Source organism: Callospermophilus lateralis, chromosome 10 (genome assembly GCF_048772815.1).
Source record: "Callospermophilus lateralis isolate mCalLat2 chromosome 10, mCalLat2.hap1, whole genome shotgun sequence".
NCBI lineage: Eukaryota > Metazoa > Chordata > Mammalia > Rodentia > Sciuridae > Callospermophilus > Callospermophilus lateralis.
In genome coordinates this window covers 2,045,761-2,072,537 of record NC_135314.1, presented here as the reverse complement: position 1 = coordinate 2,072,537, position 26,777 = coordinate 2,045,761, and the positions used below count along the sequence as shown (strand labels likewise).

Genomic DNA, 26,777 nt, shown 5'->3' with positions numbered 1-26,777 from the left:
TGAGAGGAATTGAGACCAGATGCTGAGGTGGGCCCTGGTCCCCTCTGCTGGGTGGAGAGATGCAGATTTCATCCTGTCTGTGAGGAGCCAAGGATCCCGAGGGGCAAGCTAAGGAGGACTGGGTCACCATACTTGATGAAGTCCCCGGTGGGTCTGAGGTCCAGGGCCCCTTGGGAGTCCCTCTCCCCTCTAGTTCGCTGTGTGTAGACTGTCCTTGGAACCCCTGCAGTCCGACTGCCTGGTGGCAGTAGGCTGGCTTGGCCCTGCCTGCCAGTCTTCACTGGTGTGAGGAGGAGGGATGGAGGAAGCCTCACAGTTGGCCCCGGTGTCTTTGCAGGTGTGTTGTGCTGTCCGACCCTTTGAAGGACTCTTCTCGAACTCAGGAATCCTGGAATGCCTTCCTGACCAAACTCAGGACATTGCTTCTTATGTCTTTCACCAAAAACCTAGGCAAGTTTGAGGATGACATGCGGACCCTGAGGGAGAAGAGGACTGAGCCGGGCTGGAGCTTCTGCGAGTACTTCATGGTGCAGGTACCTGACTCGTGGTTCCCACCCCATGCCCCCCCTTCCTGAGTGAGGCAGCCCTCCCGGGTGGTTGTCATGGGCCTGGTTCTAAGACCAGATGGCACAGTGGCCAAAGCGGACACTCCATTCCTGGTTGGGGAAGCAGAGGGTGGAGATGGTGCCTGCAGGGGTCCTGCTGCCTTGGGGCTCAGCACTGCTTCCAAGATGAGCTTTTGTCTGGCCTTAGGGGCCTTCTGGGTGTCTCTGTGAAGCAGGTGGAGGGTCCCAGCCCCGGGGGGTGGGGCCTGAGCTGGAGGTCCTGTTCCCTACCTGCTGTGCCTGGGCATTGTGACTAGGGATGGCTTCTGTGAACGTGTCCTCCATGGTTTTGTTTTATTACCTGGGTTCCAATAAAGACTTGGGTTAAACTGGAGCTTTATTCTAATTTGCTAAAATGTTTGGGATTTTAAAATCGTAGTTTCTAGTCAGTTCTCATTCCCTGTTAAGAAGACTCTTCCACTCAAGGACGTGTAGCAGCTGCATCTGGGAAGGGAAGCCCTCCTGACACTGTGGAACGGACAGGTGTTGCTGGCAGGGTTCCGTGCTCTCGTCCAGCATCTCCTAAGGAAAAAAGCCCGAGTTTCACTTGTAGATATAATTTAGTTGGTTACTGAAGAAATAGTGCCCTTTGAATAAGTACAGGACCCATTCTGATGAACAATTTTGAATGTTATTTTTTATTCCGGGGCTTACGTCTTAGGGATATGTGAAAACTTGGTACGCGGAAGGGGATCTGAGCATGCTAGCAATGCTTTGAGTGATCGCTATGTTCCAAACCATTCCGATTGTCCTGGCCCTTCACTCTTCAAGCTTATTGGTCATAGTCTCTGGGGAATATAAAGGAAAGAGAGAGGCCACAAGAAGGGAGGATGCTGGATTAGGATGGAGGTGCAGTGTGAGCCCTGAGATAGATGGGTGGATGGGTGGGTTCAGAAACGTGGACTATGTGAGGGTTAATGTGCATGTGTGCATTTCCTTCTCTGGCCTGGGAGAGGCCCAGCAGCAGCAGTACTGCAGAAGCAAGGGGCACACGTAGTGCCCAGACCTTGGTTTCTAAACTCCATCCTCAGGTAACAGGGAGCAGAGCTCCTTGGAGAAGTGGTTTATAACTGGGTTAGGGTAGGCAATACACGGGAGGGTCCTGGATACCAGGGAGTGAGGAGTACACAAAGGGACAGGGCTCCAGAGGCTATAGGCGTCACCCGAGGGAGCTGCTGAAGGCCACGGCTGCGTGGGTGAGGACAGGTTTGGGCGTGACCCAGGGAGCAGAGTCCACCTCCACTCACGTGTTCCTGGGGGTATGTAGTTGGTTATAAAGTCAGCGGAGCAGGAGGTTCAGCTCTTCCCTCCAGCACCCTGGCCAGGAGCAGGTCTGTCATGTCACAGTGAGAGGCCCAGTGCAGACCCTGAACCAACCCGTCCAGGCCAGCAGTGCCTGCAGTGAGACCATCAGCACCGTGACCTGCTTGTTAGGAGGGTGAGAAAGACACATCGTCCTTGCTGAAACAGTCTCGTGGCAGTCACAGAAAAACACCAAATGGACTCAGGTGAAGGGACACTAGGCAAAGTAACACCAGCCTCTTCCAAGGTGCCATGGTCAGGAAGGACCGCAGAGACTAGGGCAGTGGCAGCCGGGTTCCCTGTGGAGTCCTGGTGGGATGCGGAGCACAACGAGGGCTGCTAGTAGGAGAGCCGGCAGGATTCAAAAGAGGCTGCCTGCTGGACGGTGCTCTGCTGGGATTCCTGTGTGTGATCACGGAACTGCTGCTAGATGTTGACGTTTTGGGAAATGGACGACGGGCTGGATGGAGATGGACAGCATTTCAGGGGCAGCACTTCTGTGAGTCTAAAATGAGTTCATTGGTGCAGATGAGCAAGGAGAAACCTCTGATCCATGCTGTGGCCAGTGGGCTTTGAGGACATTGTGCTCAGTGGAGGAAGTCCGCGAGGACAGACACTGGGAGACGGTCTGGCTGAGGACGGACCAGTGCAGTTTGTGGCCACTAGGGGAAGGTGCCAGCAGCTGGGGGCCCTGGGGAGTCGTGGTCTAATGGGGACAGAATTTCTGTTTGGAAATGGGTCACACAGCGGTGTGCATGTGCTTAGCACTGCTGAACTGTACAGTCAAAAGGATTGATATGGGAAATGTCATCACTATTGAAATTAACACTGCAGTGCTCATTCTCAGGAGGACCTCACAAAGAGAAGAAAGAGAGGGCAGGGTGCCAGAGGAGTCCCCTGTGAGCACGCCCGCCTGTGTGTGGAGGGCTGCAGGACACAGAGCTGGGTCTGTAGGGAGCAGGTCAGGTCGGGTGGAGCGTCACAGCTGGCATTGAAGCCTGCTGACCGTGCTGGGCCTCTTGTGCATGCCTTACAGACAGAACTCTAACCCTCCCACAGAGACCTCAGCCCAGGGTGCCATGAGCCCAGCTGCAGCTGGAAAGTGGTACCTAGCTGTGAACGTTGCTCAGGACCTCCAGCACAACCCGGCCCCGGGGCTTGGAGTCGTTGCACAGGGTGGAGCTGGATCCCACCTGTGGACCGTGCCAGTGTGTGTCTGTGTGTGTGTGCACACCCTCCTGGCTCCGCCTTAAACCTGCCGTGGAGGAAATCAGAAAAAAGTCCTTCCTGCCTGTCTCTGTACATTTTTCCATTCAGTGCGTGGCAGGTTGTGCTAGAGCTAGGGCCAAGTCCATATGCAGCTTTGGTGAGCTCGTGGCCCACACACTGGTAGGGATGCAAGCCCTGGGAGCAGAGCTGGCTATGGAGGGCCAGGGCAGGCTCGGAGGAGGATGGCCATGCTGCAGGAGGTGTGGGGCACCTCATTGAGCCGGCAATGGCCACACCTGGAGGAAGCTGCAGAGCAGGCCTCATGGGCATGTGAAGGAAGCGTGAGGAAGTCCCACAGGCCTGGAGATGTGTGGGGACGAGGGAGCTGTGGTGGTGCTGAGTGAGGTCCCGGGGTGGTGCAGGGACGGGGGCTGGCCTTGGGGCCTGGGAATCTCTCACAGACTCGGGACTCCTCCACATGGAATGGGTGGCTGTGACGGAGGTGACACTGGGAGGTCAGGGTGGGAAGACTGTAGTCAGGTTTGGACGTGCAGGCGTGAGGTCTGCTGGGCACCCTGGAGACGTATTCAGCTCGCAGATGGGGCCGCGTTTTCTTGAGGCATAGTGCTGTGTGAGGCCGTGCCCTGGTACACTCACCAGAAGGGAGTAGAGGGAGCATGGGGGACCTGCAGCGGAGAGCCTGAGGGGACCAGAGGGACCGCAAGCAGGAGCTGCAGCACAAGGGCAGGGAGATGCGGGTGGCGTGTGACAGGCGAAAAGGGCCACATGGTGGCGTGCGTGTCCTCCTCTTGCCCTGCTGCTCTCTGGTCCCTGTCCCTGGCGTCACCAGGGGACTTTCTGCTCTGGTGGGAAGCATCACTTATGCGCAGTGTGCTCCTCTCCTGCCCTTCACTGCCATGTGTGGCTTCAGAAAGCTGACTGACGTCTCTTGGGCACAGGAGGAGCTCGCCTTTGTCTTTGAGATGCTGCAGCAGTTTGAAGATGCCCTGGTGCAGTACGATGAGCTGGATGCCCTGTTCTCGCAGTATGTCGTCAACTTCGGGGCCGGGGGTGAGTAGATGTTGCAGTGAGTCTCTCCTCAGTCTTCTCACTCCCAAGTAGTCTGCTTACCCCACGTTCAGTCACTGTTCATGGTTGTCATGCAAACTACAGAGGATATGGTCTCACAGTTCCTCAGGGTGTAAAAGGAGGAGTAGGAACTGGTCATTCTCACTTTTAGGAGAGTGGAAAAGCACTTAACAAGCTGTTTTCAGGTGTGAAGTCTTATTTCCACAGCTTAGCTGCCTGCTGGCGATGCTTCTGATTGCAAACCTCCTATTACCTTGCAAGTGGACGTCTCTCTTGGTTTGGTTTGTAGTACTTGAAGCCCATCGCTGTGAATTTTATGTGACCACCGTAATGGGCATTCATCAGTCTTTTAAAAACCTTTAAGTAGCTGGGTGTGGTGGCGCACGCCTGTAATCCCAGTGGCTTGGGAAGCTGAGGCAGGTGGATCACGAGTTCAAAGGCAGCCTCAGCAACTGGTTGAGGTGCTAAGCAACTCAGTGAGATCCAAAATAGGGCTGGGGATGTGGCCCATTGTTTCAGTGCCCCTCAGTTCAATCCCTGGTAAACACCCGCCCCTCCAAAAAATATTTATTAATTAATTAATTTAGGGCAATTTAAAACACCAAAGCAAGCCCAGACCAAGCGTGGCAGCCGAGTGATGAGCTTGCTTTACCACACTATCGAGAGTCTCCACATGCCAGGCACAGTTCTAGTACAGTGAGGAGCTCGTCGCCTCCTTCATGGAGCATTCATGGAAGAGAAGATAAATAACAGTAGCAAAGACCATGGGAGGGGACACATTGAGACAGGCAGCTGGGACAGCTGCTCTGGGCAGGTCACTTGGACACAGAGACCTACATGGAACGTGGGAGTGACCATGAGGACCCTTGGGGGAGGATCTGGCAGGAGGTGCTGCCGAGTGGGCAGTCACCAGGGTGCACTTCGCCAGCCCAAGCAGGAGTTGGCAGCGGTGAGTGAAGGTGCCGTAAGCCTAGCTGGTCAGGTGTGTAGTAGTGCTGCACACCAGTGTCAGCCGTTCCTTACAGGAGCAAACACACCTCTCTTTTGGAGTGAGAGAAATAGATTAAACAAGTTTTTCAAAGATTGAATGACTTGGGGCTGGAGTCGTGGCTCAGCGGTAGAGCGCTCGCCTGGCATGTGCGAGGCACTGGATTTGATCCTCAGCACCACATAAAAATAAGTAAGTAAAGGTATGATGTCCAACTACAACTAGAAAATATATATATATATATAAAAGATTGAATGACGGTAGAGCTCCACATTTAGTTTAAGATCGTATTTGAGTCTCAGGGCTGTGAGTTAAAATGGCAGCCTTGTTGACATGTTGACTCGTTAGGCTTTTCCCCTCTGTTGCTGCTGTCTCCTCCCGTGCCTGCTCTCCTGTCCTCTGGGAGCTGCACTTAGTAGTTGATGTGGTTGATTTAGGGAAATAAGTCAAGGGAAACCTGATGAGTAATGAAGACAAAACACCAGGATGGTCAGGTGAGCAGGCTGCACTGTAGGTAAAGGTGAGGCCGCCTCCACGCTCCTCCCAAGGCCTCACCTTGACTGGCCCAGAGCCTGTGGTGTTCCCAACTCGACCTCTCAGCCTCTGCCTGGCTGCCCAGGTATTCTGTTCCCACTTAGGACCCCCTGGGCCTGGTGAGATGGTGTGCCTTGCTGCCTGGACTCTCAGACCCTGTGCTCAGCCGTGGGAAGCCAGGACCCAGAGGCCTGTGCTCATGGAACAACCCCATCCTGAGGCCATAGCCGGTGTATGGTGTGTTGGCAGAGAGTAACTGGTTGCAAAGCTGCCTGCTCTTCCACGTGGGCTCCTGGTCCTGAGCAGGAACCTCAGCCAGGTGAGGTACCTGTGGTCAGCAACTTTCATGATGTGTATTTGTTTAGATGGTGCCAACTGGCTGACTTTTTTCTGCCAGCCGGTGAAGAGCTGGAATGGACTGGTCCTCCGCAAGCCCATAGATATGGAGAAGCGGGAGTTGATACAGAGGCAAGAAGCCACCCTGTTGGACCTGCGCAGTTACCTGTTTTCGCGCCAGTGCACCCTGCTCCTCTTCCTGCAGCGGCCGTGGGAGGTGGCTCAGCGGGCCCTGGAGCTGCTGCACAGCTGTGTGCAGGAGCTGAAGCTCTTGGAAGTGAGTTAGCTCCTCTCCCCACTTACTTGCCTTGGACTCTCCCCACAGGAAACTCTGAACTGTGGCCTTCCCCAGACTCTCCCTGCTGCAGAACCGGCTGCCTTTTCTGCATGTCCTTGACTTTTAGTTGATTGTCTGCTTAGTCACTTTTTGCCTGGATCAACTGCTCAGAAGTCTAGTTTCTACTCTCCCCGTGGTGACGTCCACGCTGGCCAAGTCAGCCTCTCAGGTCGGGGCCTCCGTGTAGCTTGAAAGGTGACTGTGGTGACACCAGGGGAGCAGCCTTCCCTGATAGATGTCACTCACCTGAAGGGCACTCGCTGGATTTTGTATATGGACATTGTTTCAGGACGCCCTTCCCAGATAGCTGGTTATGGGCATGGATGTGTGGGTAGCAGGGCGTGAGTGACCTGGCAAGCTATGTTGGTGACAATGACATAAAGCTTACTGGATGACAGGGGTGTGTGTATGTGCGTTGAAGAGTAAGGCTTTAGACTGATCACCTGTGCTGATACACAGGGCTGTGGGCCCTCCCTGCCACGGAATCATGGGCTGTGGTGTGAGAGGGTTTTGTAAGCCTCTGTACCCAGAAGAGCACAGGTATGCCCATGTGGAGTGCCACCTGCCGTTCTAAGCACTCACACACATCCCCACCCATTGCCCTGTTGACCTCTGAGTGGGCGAGGTGACTTCCCCAGGTCTAGGAACTGGACTCAGCCAGCATCCAGGCCAACTAAGTCCCACCATGGGAGGTCCCCCCCCCCGCCCCCCCGGTGCCCAGGGGACACAGCTGTTGTCAAACCCTTGGGGAAAGGTCTCAGAGCTTGCATTTACTCTATTGACTAAAAGTTTGGCAGGAGGGTATTTTATGATAGAATGACTTATTTTTTGTACCCTAGAATACTAAATAACAGGCCTGATACTTAGTTTGAAATCCTCTTAAAAAAGATTTAATCAGGGGCTGAGGCTATACTCAGTGGCAGAGTGCTTGCCTAGCTCATGTGAGGCACTGGGATTGATCCTTAGTACCACATTAAAACAAAACAAACAAACAAAAAACAAATAAAGGCATTCTGTCCATCTTTAACTGAAAAAAGTTTCAAAAAATTAAAAAATTTTTTTTTAGTTGTAGATGGACACAATAACTTTATTTTATTACTTCTAAAACGGTGCTGAGGATCGAGCCCAGGGCCTCAGACATGCTAGGTAAGTGCTCTGTCACTGAGCCACAACCCCAGCACTTAAATACTTTTTAACCTAAGTGAAGAGAAATTATTTTAGTTAATTTCTAATGGAGAAATTCTTAATTCAGAGCCTCAGCTGAGTCACAAACTCAAGAATTTAAAATTTTCATCCAAGTATTTTTCTTGTAAGTCAAGCAAATGAGGAAAAATGCCACTTTTCAATCATTTTTTCACCTTGAAATGAGATATCCTTGGCCACCTAGGACTGAATGGCTGTAGGGAGTCTGCTTTGGTGCCCACCTCTGGGTGTTGGGGCCCCAGTGCCTGGTAGAACAGGGCTCCCTGGCCCATGTGTGCAGGAGTCAGCACCTGATGGAGGTCTCATCACTGAGGGGAGAGCCCAGGGGGCTCAGACGTGGCATGGAAACCAGCACAAGCCCAGGGCCGTGACCTGTTTGGGGTGAGCGTTGGAAAGCCTGGAAGGATGGTGTAGACCAGTCTCTGGCCCAGTCAAAACTCCAAGATCTAACCATCTTCCTCAAATCTTCTCTGTGCCTCGGACCCAGCGCAGTAGTAATGCACACACCCTCCAGCCTGCCAAAGGAGGGGACGAGCGCCCAGAGCCAGGTGGGACCTGGGCAGAGCCCACAGTGTGTGAGCCAGCTGCCTGTGGCCTCTGGGGAGGGAACTGCTGGTCCCAGGCAGCTCTTCAGGGAAGGAGCGAGGTGCCTGCCACTGCGTCCTTGTCTTCCTGTCCCTGATGTGCTCCAGGCTTTGTGAACGCTGGGAGGCCTCGAGTGCACTGATGAGTACCTCCAGCTTCCCCAGCAGGGCCAGTAGGGAGGGTGTGAAGTGGCCGAGAGGTGGGCTGTGACCTACAGAGGGAGTGGCCTGGCGGCCCTTCTTCTGAAGGCTGCTCTGGCCTCCAGTGTGCCACCGTTCTGCCCGTGGTGTTTGCAGAGTGTGCGGTGGCTGTGGAAGACATTCACTACTAGGCAATATGCTCCCGCCTCTGTAACGCTGCGCAGCGCTGAGTTCTGCAGCGCCTCTGGCTGCGGGGAAGGAGCCGGTCAGCTACCCCTGATCCCTGGAGAGAGGGCTGTGAGGTTATGAGGACTCCGTGCCTCCAGGGGAGTGTTGGGCTGGCCCTGAGCACATGCTGCCCTTGGCTCCCTGGCCTCCTCTGCTGGTGGGGGAGTGGCCCCCCTGGTCTCCTCTGCTGGTGGGGAGTGCCCCCCCCCATCTCCTCTGCTGGTGGGGGAGTGGTCCCCCGTCTCCTCTGCTGGGGGGGAGTGGCCCCCCCGGCCTCCTCTGCTGGTGGGGGAGTGCACTGGGCCTTTGACTGCCGTGTACTGTTTCAGGTGCTTCTTGTCCACTGTGGGTCTCCCACCGCCTGTCCCTGTGAAGTGAATTGTCATTGTCGTCTTGACTTTCCCTTCTCTGAGTCATGTTTATGGCACTTGGTGGCACTTTTCTAGCTGTGAGGTGTCCCCTTTAGGAGGATCAGACCAAGCTGCATGCTGGGTCCAGACAAGGGTGTGCCACCCTGTCCCTCGTCCCCTTTGGCAGTTTTTCCCTCCCAGTGACCTACTTCTGGTTCCTGCTTCTCCCCAGCACATGGATGGGTACTCCTGGTACCTTCCTTGACCCACTCACTTGCCCCTACTGCTGAGGTACCCACAGTCCCCTTGGTACCATCTGCCCGTTTCTCAGCACTGAGGTGGGCACTGTTTGTGGTGACCCCTGCAGGTCAGGAGTGGCTCTACTGTGTACTGGTCGTCTGGCCCCATTGACAGTTGTGTGAGAATTAGGTTCTCACATGACCGTTGAGCAAGGAGACCTGGGTGGGCTGGGTGCAGACTTATTGCCTCTGCTGGGAACCAGGGCTCCCTTACCTTTCCCCCAAGTATCATTCTTCTCACCCTTGAGGTGGAGGTGAAGACCAGCTGTCCTTTGGGTGGTGAGGACTGAGTGAGGTGGGGCATGGGAAGGGTGGTATGGTGTCAGGCCTAGCGCCCAGCCCTGCATTGTGTGAGGCCCAAGGTGAGCACTTTGGAGCCTTTTTCGGGGGTCTCAGTGAGCCTGCTGGTGCTGGCTGGCATGCAGGGCCTGTCACCAGGTCATCTCCACCCTTCACGCCTGAGGTGGGGTCTTTCTGTGAGGTTGTGTTTGTTTAGCAGGGAGGAGGCTATTATATCTTAAGTAAGTTTGGCAGTTGGTAAGTAACTTGAAAGACTTATTATAATTTCTTTTAAATTTTTGCAGAAAGATTTAAGATTCAGAAGACACAAACTTATTTAATTTTTTTAGACAGTTGCCTCTACTCTCAAAAACAAAGCTGTTTACCATTTTGGGTTAGCTTTCTTGTGGGTTGTTTCTTGTGTTCATGTCCATGGTCAAAAAGCTGGTGTGGAGCTGGGCGGTGGTGCACACCTGTAATCCCAGCGGCTCGGGAGGCTGAGGCAGGAGGATCAGAAGTTCAAAGCCAGCCTCAGCAAAAGTGAGGTGCTAAGCAACTCAGTGAGACCCTGTCTCTAAATAAAATATAAAATAGGGCTGGGGATGGGGCTCAGTGGTTGAGCGCCCCTGAGTTTAATTCCAGGTACCAAAACAAAACACAAAGCTGGTGTGGAGCCTTGAGTTCTGACATGCAGGGCCTGGCGAGCTGAGCCGGGGAGACGAGAGGCGGGGCTTGTTCAGCAGCAACGCTGGCATGCGTGTGGCTCCTCAGGCTTGTGTTTGTCAGCACACAGGGACACAGAGCCTGCATGAAGGTGTTTGGCAACTGTTGTGTTTTCCTGCGGCTGGGCTGTGACCCAGTCCTCCATCACCAAGCTCCTTACTTATGAGGTCACCGCAGCAGGAGGTACTCTGTGTGCACTTCTGTGGCTTGTGCACCATGTCCCAAAAGCCTCCTGTTTAGTCAGCCTGTTGATGTAAAGTGGCTCTCAGAGAATGGGAGGCAGCAGAGCGGATGTCAGGCATCAGCCTGCCGCTGTGGCAGTACCACAGTGGTCCTCCACTTGGGGGTGCCCACCTGGGGGAGCCACTTCCTAGCCTTGGGCCAGTGACCTGATGGAAATGTGTAAAATGGGAGATGGTGCCACCTTGTGCAACACGCTGGGGTGGCCCTGAAGTTGCACCTGTCCCACAAGAGTCGTGTGTCTACACAGGGCCTCCCCCTACTCTTTTTTTCCCTCCAGCTGTGTCTTATTTCCCTCCGTTTATCAAAAGCGAATATATTCCCTGTGTGACAGCATACAAAAGCACCTGTGAGGGGTCTTTCCTCGTGGGTCCCTTTCTGGTCTGGGCCTTCTTGTGCTTGCTGAGCTGTAGTCCTGGGCTCCTGTTTGCTCGTGGAAGAGCTGCGTTGTCCGGAAGCCTCGAGTTACAGTGTGTGTCCTATATACACATTTTTGGAAGACATTGGTACAGGTGGACTTGTGAGGCCAGGGAAACACATGGCCAGTGGCCTTTAGAAGGCCCTCCTCATTCTCAGCCACACCAGCAGTGCCTTTGGCACAGGAACAGTATGACACGTGTGTCTTTTTTTTTTTTTAACCAAAGGGGCATGGAGGGCTACAGGAAGGAGTTTTCCAGAAGGCCACTGTGTGTCTGTCACGGTGATGGCTCAAGCGTTTGTTTGCTTGTTTTGAACTGTGTTCTCTCTGTGGTGTTTAACCTTTGCCAGCTCAGGTTCTGCTGTGGAACAGTGTGGCCAAATGGGACAGGGCCCCCTGTGACCTCAGAGGAACCGGCTAGTCACAGGTGTGGTGGCCAGGCTGTGGCATGAGACATCATTGTGATCAGCTGGTCAGCCTGGGATCCCAGGTCAAAGTGTGGAAAGAGGCGAGGGTGCAGTCCCAGCTGGCGGCGGGCTCCGCCTGGCAGAGGCAGAGCAGTGGGTGTGTTCTCTGCTGGAAAGAGAGCCTACAACACTTGGCACAACACATGACCAGCAATGTTCTCTGAGCGTTGCACAGTGGACACCTCACTAGTCCCTTGAGTGGGGAGCTCCCTTGGAGGCTCTGTGGTGGCACACACTAGTCCTGTGGGACAAGTGCAACTTTAGGGCTGTGACATGGAGCCAGGGGGACCAGAACTGGAGGGTGGCAGCTGATGAGAGGCTGGCTGTGGTCTCTTCCCTGGGAGAGAGGGGACCCTCGGGAACAGTCGGGCAACGTTTGCTTGCCTGCCAAGCACTGTGGTGACAGAGCAGCGAGTGGAGAGGAAGCCCTACCCCTTGCAAGAACCACGGTCAGCCCACTGGGGCTGCTAGAGCCCAGCATGCTGGGCAGCGACGTGGTTCCGGCATGAAGTGGGGAGGGTGCGCTACACGCAGCACATATTGGGTGATGGGGAAGGTTCTGGAAGAGTCATTTTAGAAGTCATTCCTCCAACTGATCGATGCTGGGCGTGTTTTGTGCCAAGTGTTGTAGGCTCTCTTTTCAGCAGAGAACACACCCACCTGTGTGAATCAGCTTTTAAATACTGACAAGAACAATTTAAAGAAGGAACCATTTATTTTGGCTCATGGTTTCATGGTTCAGTTCACAGTCGGCCAGCTCCACTGCTCAGGCCTGTGGTGAGGTAGGACATCACGGTTTAAGGGCGTGGGGAGGAGAGCTGCTCACCTCCTGGCGCCTGGGAAGAGGAGCTAGAGGAAGGGACCAGGGACAAGATACAGTCCCAAGAGCACAGTCTACTGACCTGTGTCCTCCAGTCAGCCGCACCCCACCTGCCTACAGTTCCCACCACCTCCCAGTTGTCCATCGCTTCCCCAGACCCCAGCCTCCAGGCTTGCTGCCCTGGGGACCAAGGCTTCCACACATGGACCTGTGGGGGACAGTCCAGAGCCAACCATGACACTACCCCTGTGGCCCATGTACTTCAGTGAGTGAGAGGGCATTCCCCAGGTGACCGCTCGTAAGAGTGGATTTCAGGCAGAGCAGACAGTGTCCCTGAAGAGCTGTGAAAGAGCTCAGCATGGCCAGTGCATCGGGGCAGGTGTGCTTGCAGAGGAGGCTCAAGGGGAGGCAGGGGAGGCCGACGGGGTGCGTTGTGCGCCACAGCTAGTGAGGTGCCCCCTTAGGCTGAAGCCACGTGCCACAGAAGCCTTAGCAGCTGGGGGCCCCAGCAGGAGGAGCAGGGTGCAGCCGGAGGCCAGAAGAGTGTACAAACCTGTGCCGGGGTCCAGGGGCACGGGCGAGGTTCTGAGGTAAGACTGCCGGGGTAGGTTTTAAGTGAATGGATTGGAGAAATCCAATGAGTGGCGCTGAGCCCACTGGGCATCCGCAGATAAAGGGTGCCCGTAGTTCAGCCGTGGACACAGTGCGTTCCAGGAGGAGCTGCGACTCAACATGAGAGGAAGAGGCCAGCTCTGGGAGGTAGCGTGGGAGAGTGTGTGTGAGGTGGGCAGGTGCTTCTCAGGAGCACACATGAGGTCAGTGGAAGGCCATCTGTGGTGCAGGAGAGTGGCAGCTCGTGCGTCAGGAGAGGATGAGCTCCCTTGGGTAGGGTGGGAAGAGCTCCCGTGGGTCCCAGGGCAAAGACCAGCTGCCAGGCACTGGACAGCCTTGGCCGGGAGGCGTGAGCAACACTCAGTCTTTCTGGGCACGTGAAGAGCATGCGTGCTCACCGCCAGGACCAACGGACAGCTCAGCAGTGGTGGCCAACAGAAGAGCAGGGTTTGCACTTACTGTGGTGTGAATGCCACACCCATGTGGAAAGGTGTGATGCAGCAAGGCAGGCACGTGCCCACCACCACCAGGCAGGTACACACGTAGGTCTGACTCACGGCCTGGCATGGGGAAAACCCAAGCTCCCACCCTGTGTGAGGGACGACGTTGTCCTGGTGGTCATGCAGAGAGGAGCAGCATGAAGGAAGCAAGTAGAGCATGGGAATGAGTGGCCCCATGTGTGACTCGTAAGAACCATGCCTTTGGATTCTTGACATGCCGAGCTCCGCTGTGGACAGGACCACTCTGACGAGCTGAGGACTTACGGAGGGAGGGTGACAGGCTCGGAGCTCCTGAGGGCTGCTGCTCTAGTCTCTATCCAGGGTGGACACCCTGGGGGCATCATATTCTTTAGGCTGTATTCACAAAAAAGAAGACAGGAGTGGCTTTGATTTTATGCTTGGAAAATATGACAGTGGCTCTTTGCATTACTTATTTTTCAGGAATCAGGAGACAAGGAGGGACTTTAACAAAAATTACAGAATATATATATTAAGAAATTCATTTTAGAAGTGTGTTGTTCACACAAGACAAAGAGTGAAGTGTCCCGGGAGTCTGTGGGGCTGCCCAGCGTCCTGCCAGTGGGAACAGATGAGGCCACCACTGGCTCCTAGGTGAGCCCCAGAGCTGCAGTTGGGCTACTTAGGTGCCCACCTTTTAGAGCAGAGCAGAGTCCTGTGTCAGGGTGGCATGGAGTTCCAGGTGCACCGAGGGATGCAGGCCAAGACTGAGTCCTGTCGCCTCTGTGCATGTTTGTCACTGACACCCTCCCATACCAGCCACCTTGCAGGGGAGGGGGCAGATGCTCATTTGGACAGATTTAAAACTGTGGCTGTGGGATCTTTTTTTTCCCCAAAGTTTGTGGGACCTTTTCTATTCTCAAGTCCCACCATTCTGGATTAAATGAGATTTAAGAAAAGATTGAAGTTCTACATGTTGGTAAAGACATAGAAAAACTAGAACTCCCATGAGCTAGATGCTGTGTGTGTTGGTGTGTTACCACTACATTGGAAAACTCTCTGCCAGCGTTGACTGATGCTTCAGATAGCCTGTCCTTTGACCCAATCATTCTATCCCCGGGTATATCCCCAAGAAAAACGTGTCTGGCCATAAGACGAGCAAAAGGACTCACTTGGAAGTTTGTACGTCGGTGAGGGAATCAGTGTTGGTTCATCTCACGGCTCTGCAGTGTGCAGATGTGTTCCTGGGCACGGTGGCTTTGATGCTTAGCTAGAGGTCATGTGTGCCTACAGGTGGCTGCTGGGAGGCCCTACTTTGGGGGCAGCTCCCAGCACCACCCTGGCTGTGTGGGACACTGTTGGAGGAGCCAGCGAGCCTCCTGTGCCGCCAGCTCGCTCCTCTCAGTGTACACACAGCAAGGGCATGGCGGGGAGGAGCCTGAGCCTCAGGACCATTCTAGTGGACGGAGCACAGGTACAGCTTCTGAGTGTGTGAAGGCTCCCCCAGGAGGTGAGGTGGCCTTGCAAACGGCATTACCCAGAGTGGACAGGAAGCACCCCCTACTTAGCAGTGATGAATTTATAGACTATCAGGCTCAGCATGAGAAGAAGTCACCGACAGGGTCCTGAGGACATGATGCTGAAGAAGGAGCCATGCATGCTAGGGAGGATAGAGTGTCTGACCCCATGCATCTGAAGTTCAAAGACAAGCCAGAAGCCAGAACTAGTTACCTCTTGGAGTAGATACTAACTGGGGCAAGGAGTCGAGAGAACCTTCTAGTAAGACAGAAGGCTTTTATTCCTTGGGTGGTGCTTACATATGGAAAGATTCATTGAGGTCTAGATTTAGAATTTGTGCTCTTTACATATCTCAGTGTATGTGCTTTGAAATTTATTTTTTAAAAGCAATGAGGGAATATCACTACAACTGTATTTTTAATAATATGTTTCATTAAAGTTCCCGAAAGTCTTAGGAGAGATATGCTATACAGCCATTTCCGTCAGGCCTTTGGAATGTGTGGAGGAGAAAAAGGATGCCTTCCCCTTTTTGGGGTGCTTAGCTGGGATCTTGCTGGAGCCCTGGGGGGCACTCACAGCTACCCTTAGAGCTTCAGTAGCTTGAGAGGCAAAAGGAAGTGCCAAGAGTTGAAGACACCACCTGGCTGGCAAATGAGCATGCGTATCTCTTTGCTTTTTTTCAGTAAAACCTGTTTACAATGGGTGCTGGGCCCCAAGCGGCAGGGCTGTGGGAGGCTCCAGCTTTGAGCTGGTGAAACGAACCCTGTGTGCTCCCTGTGCCTCGGTGGGTGTGGGTCTCACTGCCCGTGGCCGCCCCAGGGTTATCGTTTTTGCCCCTAGGAAGGCAGCTGCTGCTCTGTCAGTGGCTTCTAGACTCTGTCGTTGAGGCTTGCCAAAGCAGGGCTTGCTCTTTGCAGAAACATACACCAAGGAAATATCTGTCTGCTCACGGTGCCCTCTCCCACCTTGGTGCGGCCTCTGGGTCGTTTCTGGGCGTCTGTTGTCCCTTGTGTTGCTTTGGTTCTCCATTGCTCTTGCCCTGACCTTGAGTTTGGAGAGCAGCTGTGGCCAGAGGTGCTGATGCAGCGTGCCCCTGTGTGCTCGGACTGATGTGCGCCGCGGCCCCAGTGCCTCTTCTCTGGCTCCAGTGCTGTGTTTCCCTCGTTGGATTTGTCTGTGTAGAGACTCCACACAAAGTGTCGTGTAGCGTCCTCTGTAGAAGCCCGTCATTCTCTCAGGAGGTCCTTTTGTGCCCAGTGCATGCCCAGGTAAGTTGGCTTGTTTACAGAAGGCCTCAGGGGGTCAGGAACAGGGTGGCAATGTCCCATGAGTGAAGGGGCCCTGCTCCGCCCTGGTTTGATGGGTGTAGGTCTTGCTGTTTGGGGCCATACCCTTGGCATGGCCTGCTGTCTGCTGAGAGAGTCTCACAACTTTGTGAACAGAGCTTCTGATGGTGCATATTTTTCTATGCTGCTTTATTTGAAAGGATTTTAATGGTTTTTCTCGTCTTTCAGAGCTGGGCAGGTCAGCGTCTGTAAGACACTCTTTGGTTCTTTCCAGCTGATTCCCGGTCCTTGTGTTGTTTGTTCCCAGGTGTCTCGAGGACACCTTCGGTGACCATTTCCTCCACCTGAGGTAGCTCTTCCTAGGTCTGGTGCGGAACCTGGTAGAACTCACGTTCCCATTTGAGTATTACCCAGTAGCCTATTTCACCAGAACTAAGGTACTCCATGAAGTTAGTGCCACCAAGACCAAAGCTAGCGTTGCCGTTATTGTAAGTGAAGGTCGATGGGGAGACCCAGTCCTGTTTCAGAGAGGCTGGATGGGGGGCAGTGTCTTAGAATCATCTACCATACGTACAGTGGATGCTTTTGCATTTCTGATAATAGAACTTTTTTGTCTTTTAAGTGGAAAGGGAATAAGCACGGAATTAGAGAGGATAGTCGAGGGAACTTACTGGTTTCCGTCAGCAGCTGCAGCAGCTCCAGTGACAGCCAGTCTGTGTGCCCATCCATATCCCCCAGACGGTCTTCCAGGCACACCCTGGATGTTGCATTAGAGTTGTCAGGAACATTCTAGTACATAGCTAGCTAAGCGACAGGAGTTCCTTAGTACCCACATCCCCACACGCCTTGATCATGGCTGAGCATCCCTGGGTCATTCCTGGGAGCCATCGCATATCTGCTGTGGGTGTAGTCTGTCTTAATGTGACCAGTCTTCTGAAGTCCTCCCTTCAAACTGAGAAGTTGCCAGGTCCCATGCTGAGTGTAAGTGAGCATAACTGGCCTCTGGGAAGCCTTTCTTTTCTTAATATGGTTTCAAATATATATATATATATATTTTTTTTTTTTTTTTTTCCAGTATGGGGATTGAATCCAAGAGTGCTCTACCACTGAGCTGCTCCCTCAGCCCTTTCTATTTGGTACTTTGTGAGAAGGCCTCACTAAGTTGCTTATGCTGGCCTCGTACTTAATGATCCTCCTGCCTCTGCCCCTGGAGTTTCTGGGATTATAGGTGTGACCATCACTCCCAGCTTGTTTAAGTTTTTTAATTGTATAACTGAAAGTCATGTCCCAGCTGAGTCACTCAATAACATCAAATAACAAACACAGTCGTCTTTGGAAAGTTCCGTCCTTTCTCCCTGTGTGACCCTGCAGTGGCACTTCTTCCCTGCAGCTTTGCAGGCTGCAGCCCTGAGTTTGGGTGGGTGCTACCGGGCTGGAAGTCTTGAACACCCAGGTGGCCTATGTGGGTCTCTGCTCTCCCCAGCACCCTCACCTGCCTGCACTTGTGTCCTTGCAGGTTTCCGTGCCACCTGGCGCTCTGGACTGCTGGGTGTTTCTGAGCTGTCTGGAGGTGTTGCAGAGGATAGAAGGTTGCTGCGACCGGGCACAGATAGACTCCAACATTGCCCACACGGTGGGATTGTGGAGCTATGCCACAGAAAAGGTACTGTTTCTGGGTGCGGAGTGCTCCCGACGTCCACATGGTGTTGTGTGGCAAGTGCCCTGAGCTGTCTGGAGCAGTCTTGCTTGTTGAGATTGCGACAGGTGCTCTTGTAGCCTGCAGTGCCTGGATGGCTCTGGGGTCAGGGCTCCCTACTGCTGTGAGTTTACCCAGTAGATAGCAAGTGCTTCCTGTTCTTATGCTGGAGATGGGGCTGCAGGTGAGGAAGGGGTGGATAGAAGGGCGGAGCTCACCACCTGGTGTGGAAAGGCAGAAGAGGGCACTCAGGTGGGCTGCTGGGGAGCAGGGGAGCAGCCGACTGGGAGTTCCGCTGGTACAGGGGATGGAGGGTGGAACCAGAGGCTAGCTGGCTCAGAGCTGTGCCAGGGACCACCTTAGGGAGTGTCTGGGTCTGAGATGATCCTAATGGTATGTTCTGTATCCAGATTTGAGTCATTTGGATAAGAAAGCTGAATTTCAATCTCTTATCTTTGAATTCATGAATTTTCTACTGACTCTTAAGAGAAATCAGTTGAAATTGTGGATTTATCTCAACAGCTAAAAGCCTTGGGCTACCTCTGTGGACTCGTGTCAGAGAAAGGACCTAATTCAGAAGATCTCAATAGGACAGTCGATCTCTTGGCAGGTTTGGGAGCTGAGCGACCTGAAACAGGTACTACTGTTGCTGAAGTACGGTAAGGAACACCTGCTGAACTGAGAGCACTCCTACTAGTGGAATTCAGAAAAAATGAATAGTATCAATATTACACTGTTTGGATTGGAGGCCGTCTCAGATCATTTTAATAATTTAATCCATTGGAGTGTTTGTAATGCATGTTTCTGAAAAGTCTGGCCTCAGAGGTCAGCGAGAGGTTATGAAGGGGTTAGATTACTTCACGAGTGTGCTAGCTGGAAAGAGCTCAGGGGGGCGGAGGGCAGAGGCAGAGGGATGCTGGCCTTGACAGTACAGTTCTGGTGGGCCTGGCTGCGTCCGTAATGCCACCGAGTCAGATGCAGCTCTGCCCTGTTGGAAGGGAAATGTGAATGCAGATGAGTAAGGATCTTGTCTCTCTTGGTTTAAGCCAACACAGCTCAGAGCCCTTATAAGAAGCTCAGAGAAGCCCTGTCCTCGGTGGAAGCTTTTGAAAAGCACTACTTGGTGAGTACTGACAGTGCTCCCTGAGCCCGTGGGGCGGCTCCGCCTGTAGGAGACTTGCCCTTTAGCCTGACCTTTGGAGTTGGGATGTGCTTGGGTTATTTCTTTGACATCCTTGGGAACTGTGGACAAAACATGGAATGATTGTTCATCAAATGTTTATTAATACCTCAGTGCCATAATTAGGCATGGATGCATCTTTGAATACTTACAATTTTGTTCAAAATGGGTTTGCCCCTTTAATAAGTAGAAATTATGAAGGGAACCATTTGTTGGGTAGAGCTATTATGCTTGATTTTACAAGATTTGATTAGCAGACTTCAGAAAGCAGCATGGATAGCGGCATGGGAGATCCACTTGGTTCCTGGGTTGTGGGTAATTCAGGTTCTGAGCGTGTCCCCTGGGATACAGATGGGTGGGAACCCTCAGAAATGTTGTTTAAGGGCCTGCTCTAGGAATTGTAAAAAAAAAAAAAGAAGAGAAAGAGCATCCTCAGACAAAAGGACTTTGAAAAGTTACTCTTGTGATGAACAAATTCATGGGCATTTATTATCGTCCTTCATTATTTATGTATATGTATGGACCCATGCACGTTATTGACTATACTGGTTACACGTTACAGGAAAAACAACACAAAAATAAATGCCAAGTAAAAAATGATGTTACTATTAATAACAATGTCTTTTGCTATAGCTTTGGATAAATACACATAGGATTTGTCTAGCAATAAAAATTCAAGAACGTTTGCTGGGCATGGTAGCACCCTCCTGTAATCCCAGTGGCTTGGGAGGCTGAAGCAGGAGGATCGTGAGTTCAAAGCTAGCCTCAGTAACTTAGCAAAGCACTTAGCAACTCAGTGAGACCTTGTCTCTAAATGTTAAAAAAGGGCTGGAGATGTGTCTCAGTGGTTAAGCGCTCCCCTAGGTTCAATTCTCAGTTCTAAAAAACAAAAGAAAACCAAATTCAAGCATGTAATTCTGCTTTTCCTTTTCCTTTTCCACAGGATCTGTCCCATGCTACCATTGAAATGTACACGAGCATCGGGAGGACTCGATCTGCCAAACTCGTTGGGAAAGATGTAGCAGAATTCTACATGTAATCGCTCTTGAACTTTTCTCTGAATTTTAAACATTTCACATATATAGTGAAAGAAGATTTGGGTGTGGAGTTAATGTCAAGAGTACCTAAATGTAGAATCTGTTCTTCAGCTACCGCCATTTTGGTTTTTAATTTTTTCTGAAAAGTGAATGAGAGGCTTTTAGCTTGTTATTCCTAATAACTTATTGGTCTTTGAAGTTCTTTTATTTAATCTCTCTCTCTCTCTCTCTCTCTCTCTCTCTCTCTCTGTCTCTCTCTCTCTCTCTCTCTCTCTCACACACACACACACACACACACACACACAATATTATAAGTAACTTTGAAGATCTGTATGGGGTATTTGGGAATCTTCTCCCTGAGGGAATGGAACGTGGACTGAAGTGTTGTTCTATAGTGTCCGCTAGTGCCTCCCTCGCGTCTCAGAAGGATGGGAATGGAGCAGCTGCGTGTGTTGGGCGTGTGCGGGAGGGCAATCCAAGGTGACTGCTAAGTGTGTTCAGATAGCACACGAATTTCTGTTCCTGTTCCAGCTGCAGTTTGAGTGCAAAGAAAAGACCACGAATTTAATCTATTTCTAGTGTGTTTGATAAAACCAGCCTGTTGAAGAGAAGAAAGCCTGGCTGGCCGTGCAATTGCTGTTTCAGTTGGAAAGAGATATAGAGTATAAGGAAAAGACATAAAGGCCATTTATTCGTTAACGTTCTCTCAAAAAAAGATACGTTTGAAATGAGGTCTTGAAATCTGTGCTTATAGTAAGTTCAGCAGCTGAAGCAAGAGAGGAGAGTGTGTGAGCTGATGTGAGCGGCTGGGAAGGGGCTCACAGGTGGGTGGTCCGAGTGCACCTCCTGTTTTCCGGAACATCGATGGCAGAGCCAAGGCTAGCACTAGGCTCTCCTGAATCCCCTCTGGTGCGCCTGTTACCTGAGCAGGAAGACCATGCCTAACCCTAACCCTAACCCTAAGTGTGTAATTAGGAAAGGTGAACTCTTCCCACTTCCAGAGTAGATTGACGGACTTGGGAATGTCCCCTGGTGCCCTGGAGCCTGCTTGGCAGTGCTGGCCTTCCCCTAGCTCAGCCCTGTGGGGAAGGAGGGGGTCCAGCTTTTTTCTGAACTGGGCAGACCCTAGTGGTTTGTACCTTGAACTGTTCTGGGTTTTACTCTGAGCCTCTTCAGTTTCCCTGGGACTGGGCAGGTTCCTCCTAATGACACGTGTTGCTGATTGAATCCCTCCTGGCTCTCTGTGACTCTCTGCCCGAGCTCTCCTGACTGGGCCTCAGGGCTCTGTTTGCATGTGTCTGGGGTGGCATGACTGCTGGGCAGCCCTGGCAGTCCCTTCTGCTCTCACCTCTCACCCAAGTTGGTGAACGATGCCTGGCGCTGGCAGCAGCGAGGTGGTCCTGTTACTGCCAGCCACTCCTCAGCCCTCGCCTGGCAGCCCCGGGTGGATCTTGGGCTAGAGCGCTCTCCTGTGACGGGTAGCAGCCAGGACTAAGCAGAGGTGGTGCTGTGTTCTACAGGGTGTGAGGGGCAGCAGGTGCCCCCAGAAAGGGCATATCCCCTTCTCACAAGAGCTGTGGTTGTTGACTTTGCCAGGAGGAAAAGGTCTGCACAGAAGGCTGAAGCTCACCTGCAGGGGGCTCTGAAAACCTACCTGGCCGAGGGCTGGGCCCTGCCCGTCACTCACACCAGGAAGCAGCTGGCCGAGTGCCAGAAGCACCTTGGGCAAATCGAAAAGTATCCTTTTCTGGACTAGGACTGTTGCTTTCTGTTCTTAGAGGAAGGTTGTTTACAAGCGTCCTAGTGTGAACTGAATGCCTGGCCCCTGGTTTTTAAACTCTAACTTCAGGTTTCTGATAATTAAAAACACAACAATCACAATTAAAAAAATGAAGGATGCCCTTTGGGCCATACTTGGAAGGCCAAAGAGGACTTTGGAAGCCCTTTTGCCTGCAGCATTCCCTGTGTGAGGTCCTCTGGCCCCTTAACTCTCTGCTTCAGCTACCTGCAGACGAGCAGCCTTCTGGCCAGCGACTGTCACCTCACCCAGGAGGAGCGGGCACACTTCTGCCAAGAGATACTCAGCTTTGCCCAGCAACAGGTGGACAGCCCGGGTAAGACTAACCTTTTTTTTTTTTTTTTTTTTAAGAGAGGAGAGAGAGAGAGAAGTTTTTTAATATTTATTTTTCAGTTTTTGGTGGACACAACATCTTTATTTTATTTTATGTGGTGCTGAGGATCGAACCCAGCACCCTGCGCATGTCAGGCGAGCGCGTTACCACTTGAGCCACATCCCCAGCCCCAGACTAACATTTTAAACTTTATTATGGATATTTTCAAATACTAGAGGAAAGTAAGAAGAATAACACAAGCTACACTGACCTCCCAGAGTCAGCAGTCAACGTTTTGGTGTATAGCAAGCGCATGTCTATGTCTTTCTTTGCCTTTTTCACTTTTGCTGAACTTCACAGAAACTCCAGGTCATGGTGTAATGCTTCAGTCTGAGAGCAGTTTAGATGGATGGTCTCTACCCACACCCAAGGGGTTCTGCTAAGGTCTGTGTTCAGGTTTCTCTCGTTGTCATGAGTTATTAGCAGGATCAGTGAGGAATCACGTGCTGCATCTGGTTGTGAGTCTCGGTTGCTCCCGTCTCTTTCTTTGTCCAAACACTGGCTTCTGCTTGTGGGGGTAGAGTGCATGTGCCTGTGGCCCTCCCGCTGCAAGTGCCCTACTCAGCAGCTGAGTCTGTTCACAGCTGTGTGCAGTCACCACTGCAGGCCACTGCAGAACACTGTCCTTGTCCCAGAAGGTCCCTCTGCTGCTCTCCCAGTCCCTGCCAGCCATCAGTCTGCTTCCTGTCTCACGAGACCGATCTTGGGTGCTCCACACAGAATCCTGGCCTCTGTACCTGGCTTGATTCGGTGTTTTCAAGCCCATGTGACCCTGCTTTGTCTCTTGTTAGTGTTCCATGCTCTGATCCAGTTGTTCCCTAGACTGGCCCACCTTCTGGAATTGTCTCAGTGTTTCATCAAGGTTACCCCTAAATGGAAGTGAGACTGCAATGCTTGAATGCAGGTTGACTTTTTTTTGGTACCAGGAATTGAACCCAGGTTAAATGTTCTGGCAAGTACACTTTATGATGATGCTGTGTGGCAAGATTAAATTTATCATAACGTTGAACTCCTTATGTTGAGCTTACCAAGAGGAGCACCTTTTAAATTGGGCACTCTACGCTCAGCTCAGGCTGCTGTAACAAGATAGTATAGATGGAGTCGTACCCACGAGCATTTGTTTTCTCCGTGTTCTGGAGGCGGAAGTCTGAGGTCAGTGCGGCAGGGCCAGGTTCTGGTGAGGCCTCTTCCTGACTTGTGGACGACTGCCTTCTCGCTGTGTCCTCATTGGAGGAGGAGGAGAGAGCAGCTCTCTGGTGTCCCTTGCTGTCTCAGAGGGCACCTTGCCATCAAAAGGTCCCACCCTCCTGATCTGAGCCAGCCTGATCTTTAACCTGACAGGGCCATCTCCAGATTCCACATGCAGGGCGTCAGGGCTTCACCACATACGTCTCAGGGCACAGCTCCGTTCATGGTACTCACCACGTGAAAGCTGAGTTTTCCAAAGGCTTTGGCTCCAGGTTTGCATGATCCTTGACAGCTAGGATGGGTTTCCTCAAGAGGGCCATCTGGATGGGCTTCAGGAGCGACAGGACAATGGTTTGGCTGTGTAGCCTTATTTAGTGTGCCTGACCAGGTTGTAGTGTGGTGCCCACGTCTGCTGTGGTGTGGGAGGTGATGTTGGCACTTGGCACCCTGTGTGAAGGGCGTCCCATCGGTACTTACCACGTGCTCTTATGCCACCTGTCTCAGCAGGGCTCCTTTAGGTAATCAAAATTTTTTTTTTTTTTTTTTTTTTTTTTGAGCTGGGGATGGAAGCCAGAGCCTCACATAGTCCAGGCCACTGGACAGCACCCAGCCCTGTCCTGAGGCTGATGAGTGGTGGTCTCTTCAGCCTTCCCCACCAGGGTGCTTGTAGAAAGGAGGCTGCAAGGCCGGAATGGCAGGTTCTCGTCCAGCAGGGTGACTGCAGCCACCCTTGGCTGCGGTTCTGGTCAGAGGCCGCAAACACTGGTGCTCACTTGCAGGTGTACAGGGGCCTGAGAATACCTTGAATCAAGAGAAGGAGTTGGGATCCCCTGAAAACAACTCTAGGGATTAGACTGTTGACAGAGTTTGTTTTGAAACTGAGAAGTTAGTTGACCTATTTCTCTCAAGTTTGCTGGAGCACATTTGTAAACCCGAATTTTGGTTGATTTTATAATTTCCCAGAAGTATCTGGGCATCGGTTCATGTTCTGCTTTTGACAAAGTGCTTCTGAGGGGTTAAGATGGCAGGAGATGGTTTCCCTGCTCTCCCCGAAGGTCACTGCCGCTTCTCCTGCTGAGCCAGTGCTTCCGCCCCGGCCGTGCCCAGGCCCTGCTTCCTGGTGCCAGAGGAAGCGTGCCTTGGGCTCAGGGGCAGCGGTGGTGTGTGCTCACAGGTCACAGGATCCTGCTGCCCATGCACTCCTTTGCACAACTGAGGGATCTCCACTTCGACCCTTCCAATGCCGTGGTCCACGCCGGTGGCGCTCTCTCTGTAGAGATAACCCTGTACAGCCAGATGCCTGTCCCCGTCCACATGGACCAGATTGCTGTCAATGTCCACTTCAACATAGAGAAAAACAGTTACCGGAAGACTGCTGAGTGGCTGACCAAGCACAAGACGTCCAACGGGATTATTAACTTTCCAGCCGAGACTTCACTGTTCCCTGTGTCCCAGAACAGCTCACCTGCGCTGGAGCTATCGGAGATGTTCGAGCGAAGCCCTTCTGATAATTCCTTGAACACAACAGGGATTATTTGCAGAAATGTCCACATGCTCCTGAGGAAGCAGGAAGGCGGCTCTTCTCTAGAAACACCCTCGGGGGTGGCCCTGGAGGACGGGGCCCACGTGCTACGGTGCAGCAGTGTGACTCTGCAGCCTGGGGACAACAGGGTAGCCTTCAGGACCCAGGTACGTGCTTGACTGGGGAGTGGATGTGGGGGTGGTGGAGGGGGATGGTCAAGTGTGAGAATCAGGGGAGCCCCCTGCCTGGCTCGCCTGTTTAGTCTTGTCCCTAAGGAAAGATACACTGGTGTTTAAAAAATCTTCTGTATATATACAGCTTTTCAGCTGTGGATAAATTCTGAGTGAAGTTCTTTGTGTAGCTATTTGGGAGTTTAGCTATTTCCCTGAGTATTAAAATGCTTGTTTGTTGTCAGAAGATTTTGAAGGAGATGGCATGCTCACATCAAACTGTTTTTCTTTTGTGGCCACTCAGTGTGAAAGCAGTTGCCTCTGGCTGCTCAGATTCATCTTAGACGCGGCATGCCCAGTACAGTTCGCTCGCCCAAGGGGCCAGGCTTGGAGGAGGAGGCGGCACTTGGCTGCCCGTGGGCTAAGTAGGTCTACTGGGCATGTCCACAGAATGCTGTCACAGAGAGTGCCATGGTAGGGGCTCATGTTGGAACGACCCTACTAGAAGTGTGGAGTCCACCTGAAGCATCAGCTCAGAAAATCAGGGAATGGGAGATGCAGAGGGCACCCTGGAACAGCCCAAGTGTAGGCGTGGATGCGCAGGGCAGAGGGTTATAAGGGAGAAGGAGAAGCATTTGGAAGAGATTATGGTCCAGCCTTACTAGAAAACTGGTATCAAAAGGCTATCTTTCCAAATGTCTGATTTGACCCTAGGCCAAGGAACCTGGAACATACACACTCCGCCAGCTGTGTGCCTCACTGGGCCCCGTGTGGTTCGTCCTTCCGCACATCTACCCCATCGTGCAGTACGACGTGTACTCTCAGGAGCCCCAGCTGCACGTGGAGCCGCTGGCTGGTGAGTGGCCTGCAGCCCTGGAGGAGGCCGCTGCGGCAGTGCCGAGAGGTTCCTCTCACGTCCGTTAGCCGTGTCTGTCTGCAAGCAGCACCCTGGTAGCACAGTGGAAATGTGCCTGCACTAACCCATTGTCACTCTGCTGTTGGTCAGAATATTTGCTTTCCTATCACTGCTGGCTTCCATGTTTATGGTAGCTGTGGTGTATCTGAAAACAAGAAAGGAGAAAGTCAGCCAGTGTCAGCAAGGGTCAGCTGCAGGGGCCCAGCTGGACGTAGTCACGCTCCATGCTCACAGCCAGCCTTCTCCTTCAGAGGTGCTGTGAAAGCCTCACCCTCTGCATGGCATTTGAGAAACTCGGAGCTACTGTCCTTTTAGATAAGTTCTAAAACTAGAAGATGTTGGTTTTCAAAATGACTGAAGACCACAGGGTGCTTCCTCAAACACTGGTGAATGGATGTCTTAGTCATTTAGCTTGGTTCTTGTTTCCTCCATTTGGAAACAATACCAAGGAAAGCCTTTTTTTTTTATTCTTTCAAACTTCTGCCAGGGTCACCAGCAGAGGCTCTCAGATGCCACACACAACAGTCAACAGTCCATCTCTTAAGGGGCTTTTTCACACAGAAGGATCAGGAGACAGGCTGAGCTCTGCTCCTTTGAGGGACCAAGTAGCGGCAGCTGGGCAGGGCTGCCCCCAGCCCCTCACTGTCCTTCCAGCCTTCAGCCATGGCCTCTTGGACTCATCTGTTCCTTCTCATTCTTGGTCTCTTGCCTTTTCCTCAAGAACCTCCAGTCCACTTTCACCCTTTTTCTGGCGGGGGATGAGCAGTGGCCAGCCATTTTGCTAGGCTACTTCTGAATCAAAGATGGGGACCTTCTGAATGGCTTTGGCCTCTCTGTTACTGTGATCTGTCTTTGAGCCTCATTGTCTGCT

At 52.4% G+C, this 26,777-nt stretch overlaps 1 protein-coding gene across 4 annotated transcripts in view; it reads left to right on the top strand.

Moving 5' to 3' along the window:
- Window positions 1-26,777, top strand: part of Trappc10 (trafficking protein particle complex subunit 10) — a 76,765-nt gene that overhangs the window by 35,161 nt on the left and 14,827 nt on the right. For 2 of the 4 annotated variants that reach the window (XM_076867173.2, XM_076867175.2), the window contains exons 5-15: window positions 338-533; window positions 4,076-4,187; window positions 6,093-6,340; window positions 17,543-17,689; window positions 18,245-18,359; window positions 18,769-18,845; window positions 19,846-19,937; window positions 21,536-21,676; window positions 21,941-22,053; window positions 24,473-24,987; window positions 25,705-25,846. In XM_076867173.2, coding sequence (XP_076723288.1) covers window positions 338-533; window positions 4,076-4,187; window positions 6,093-6,340; window positions 17,543-17,689; window positions 18,245-18,359; window positions 18,769-18,845; window positions 19,846-19,937; window positions 21,536-21,676; window positions 21,941-22,053; window positions 24,473-24,987; window positions 25,705-25,846 — 1,898 coding nt within the window. Of the gene's footprint in view, window positions 1-337; window positions 534-4,075; window positions 4,188-5,990; window positions 6,047-6,092; window positions 6,341-17,542; window positions 17,690-18,244; window positions 18,360-18,768; window positions 18,846-19,845; window positions 19,938-21,535; window positions 21,677-21,940; window positions 22,054-24,472; window positions 24,988-25,704; window positions 25,847-26,777 lie in introns of those variants that run through there. The other 2 variants (XM_076867174.2, XM_076867176.2) reach the window with 2 other exon arrangements.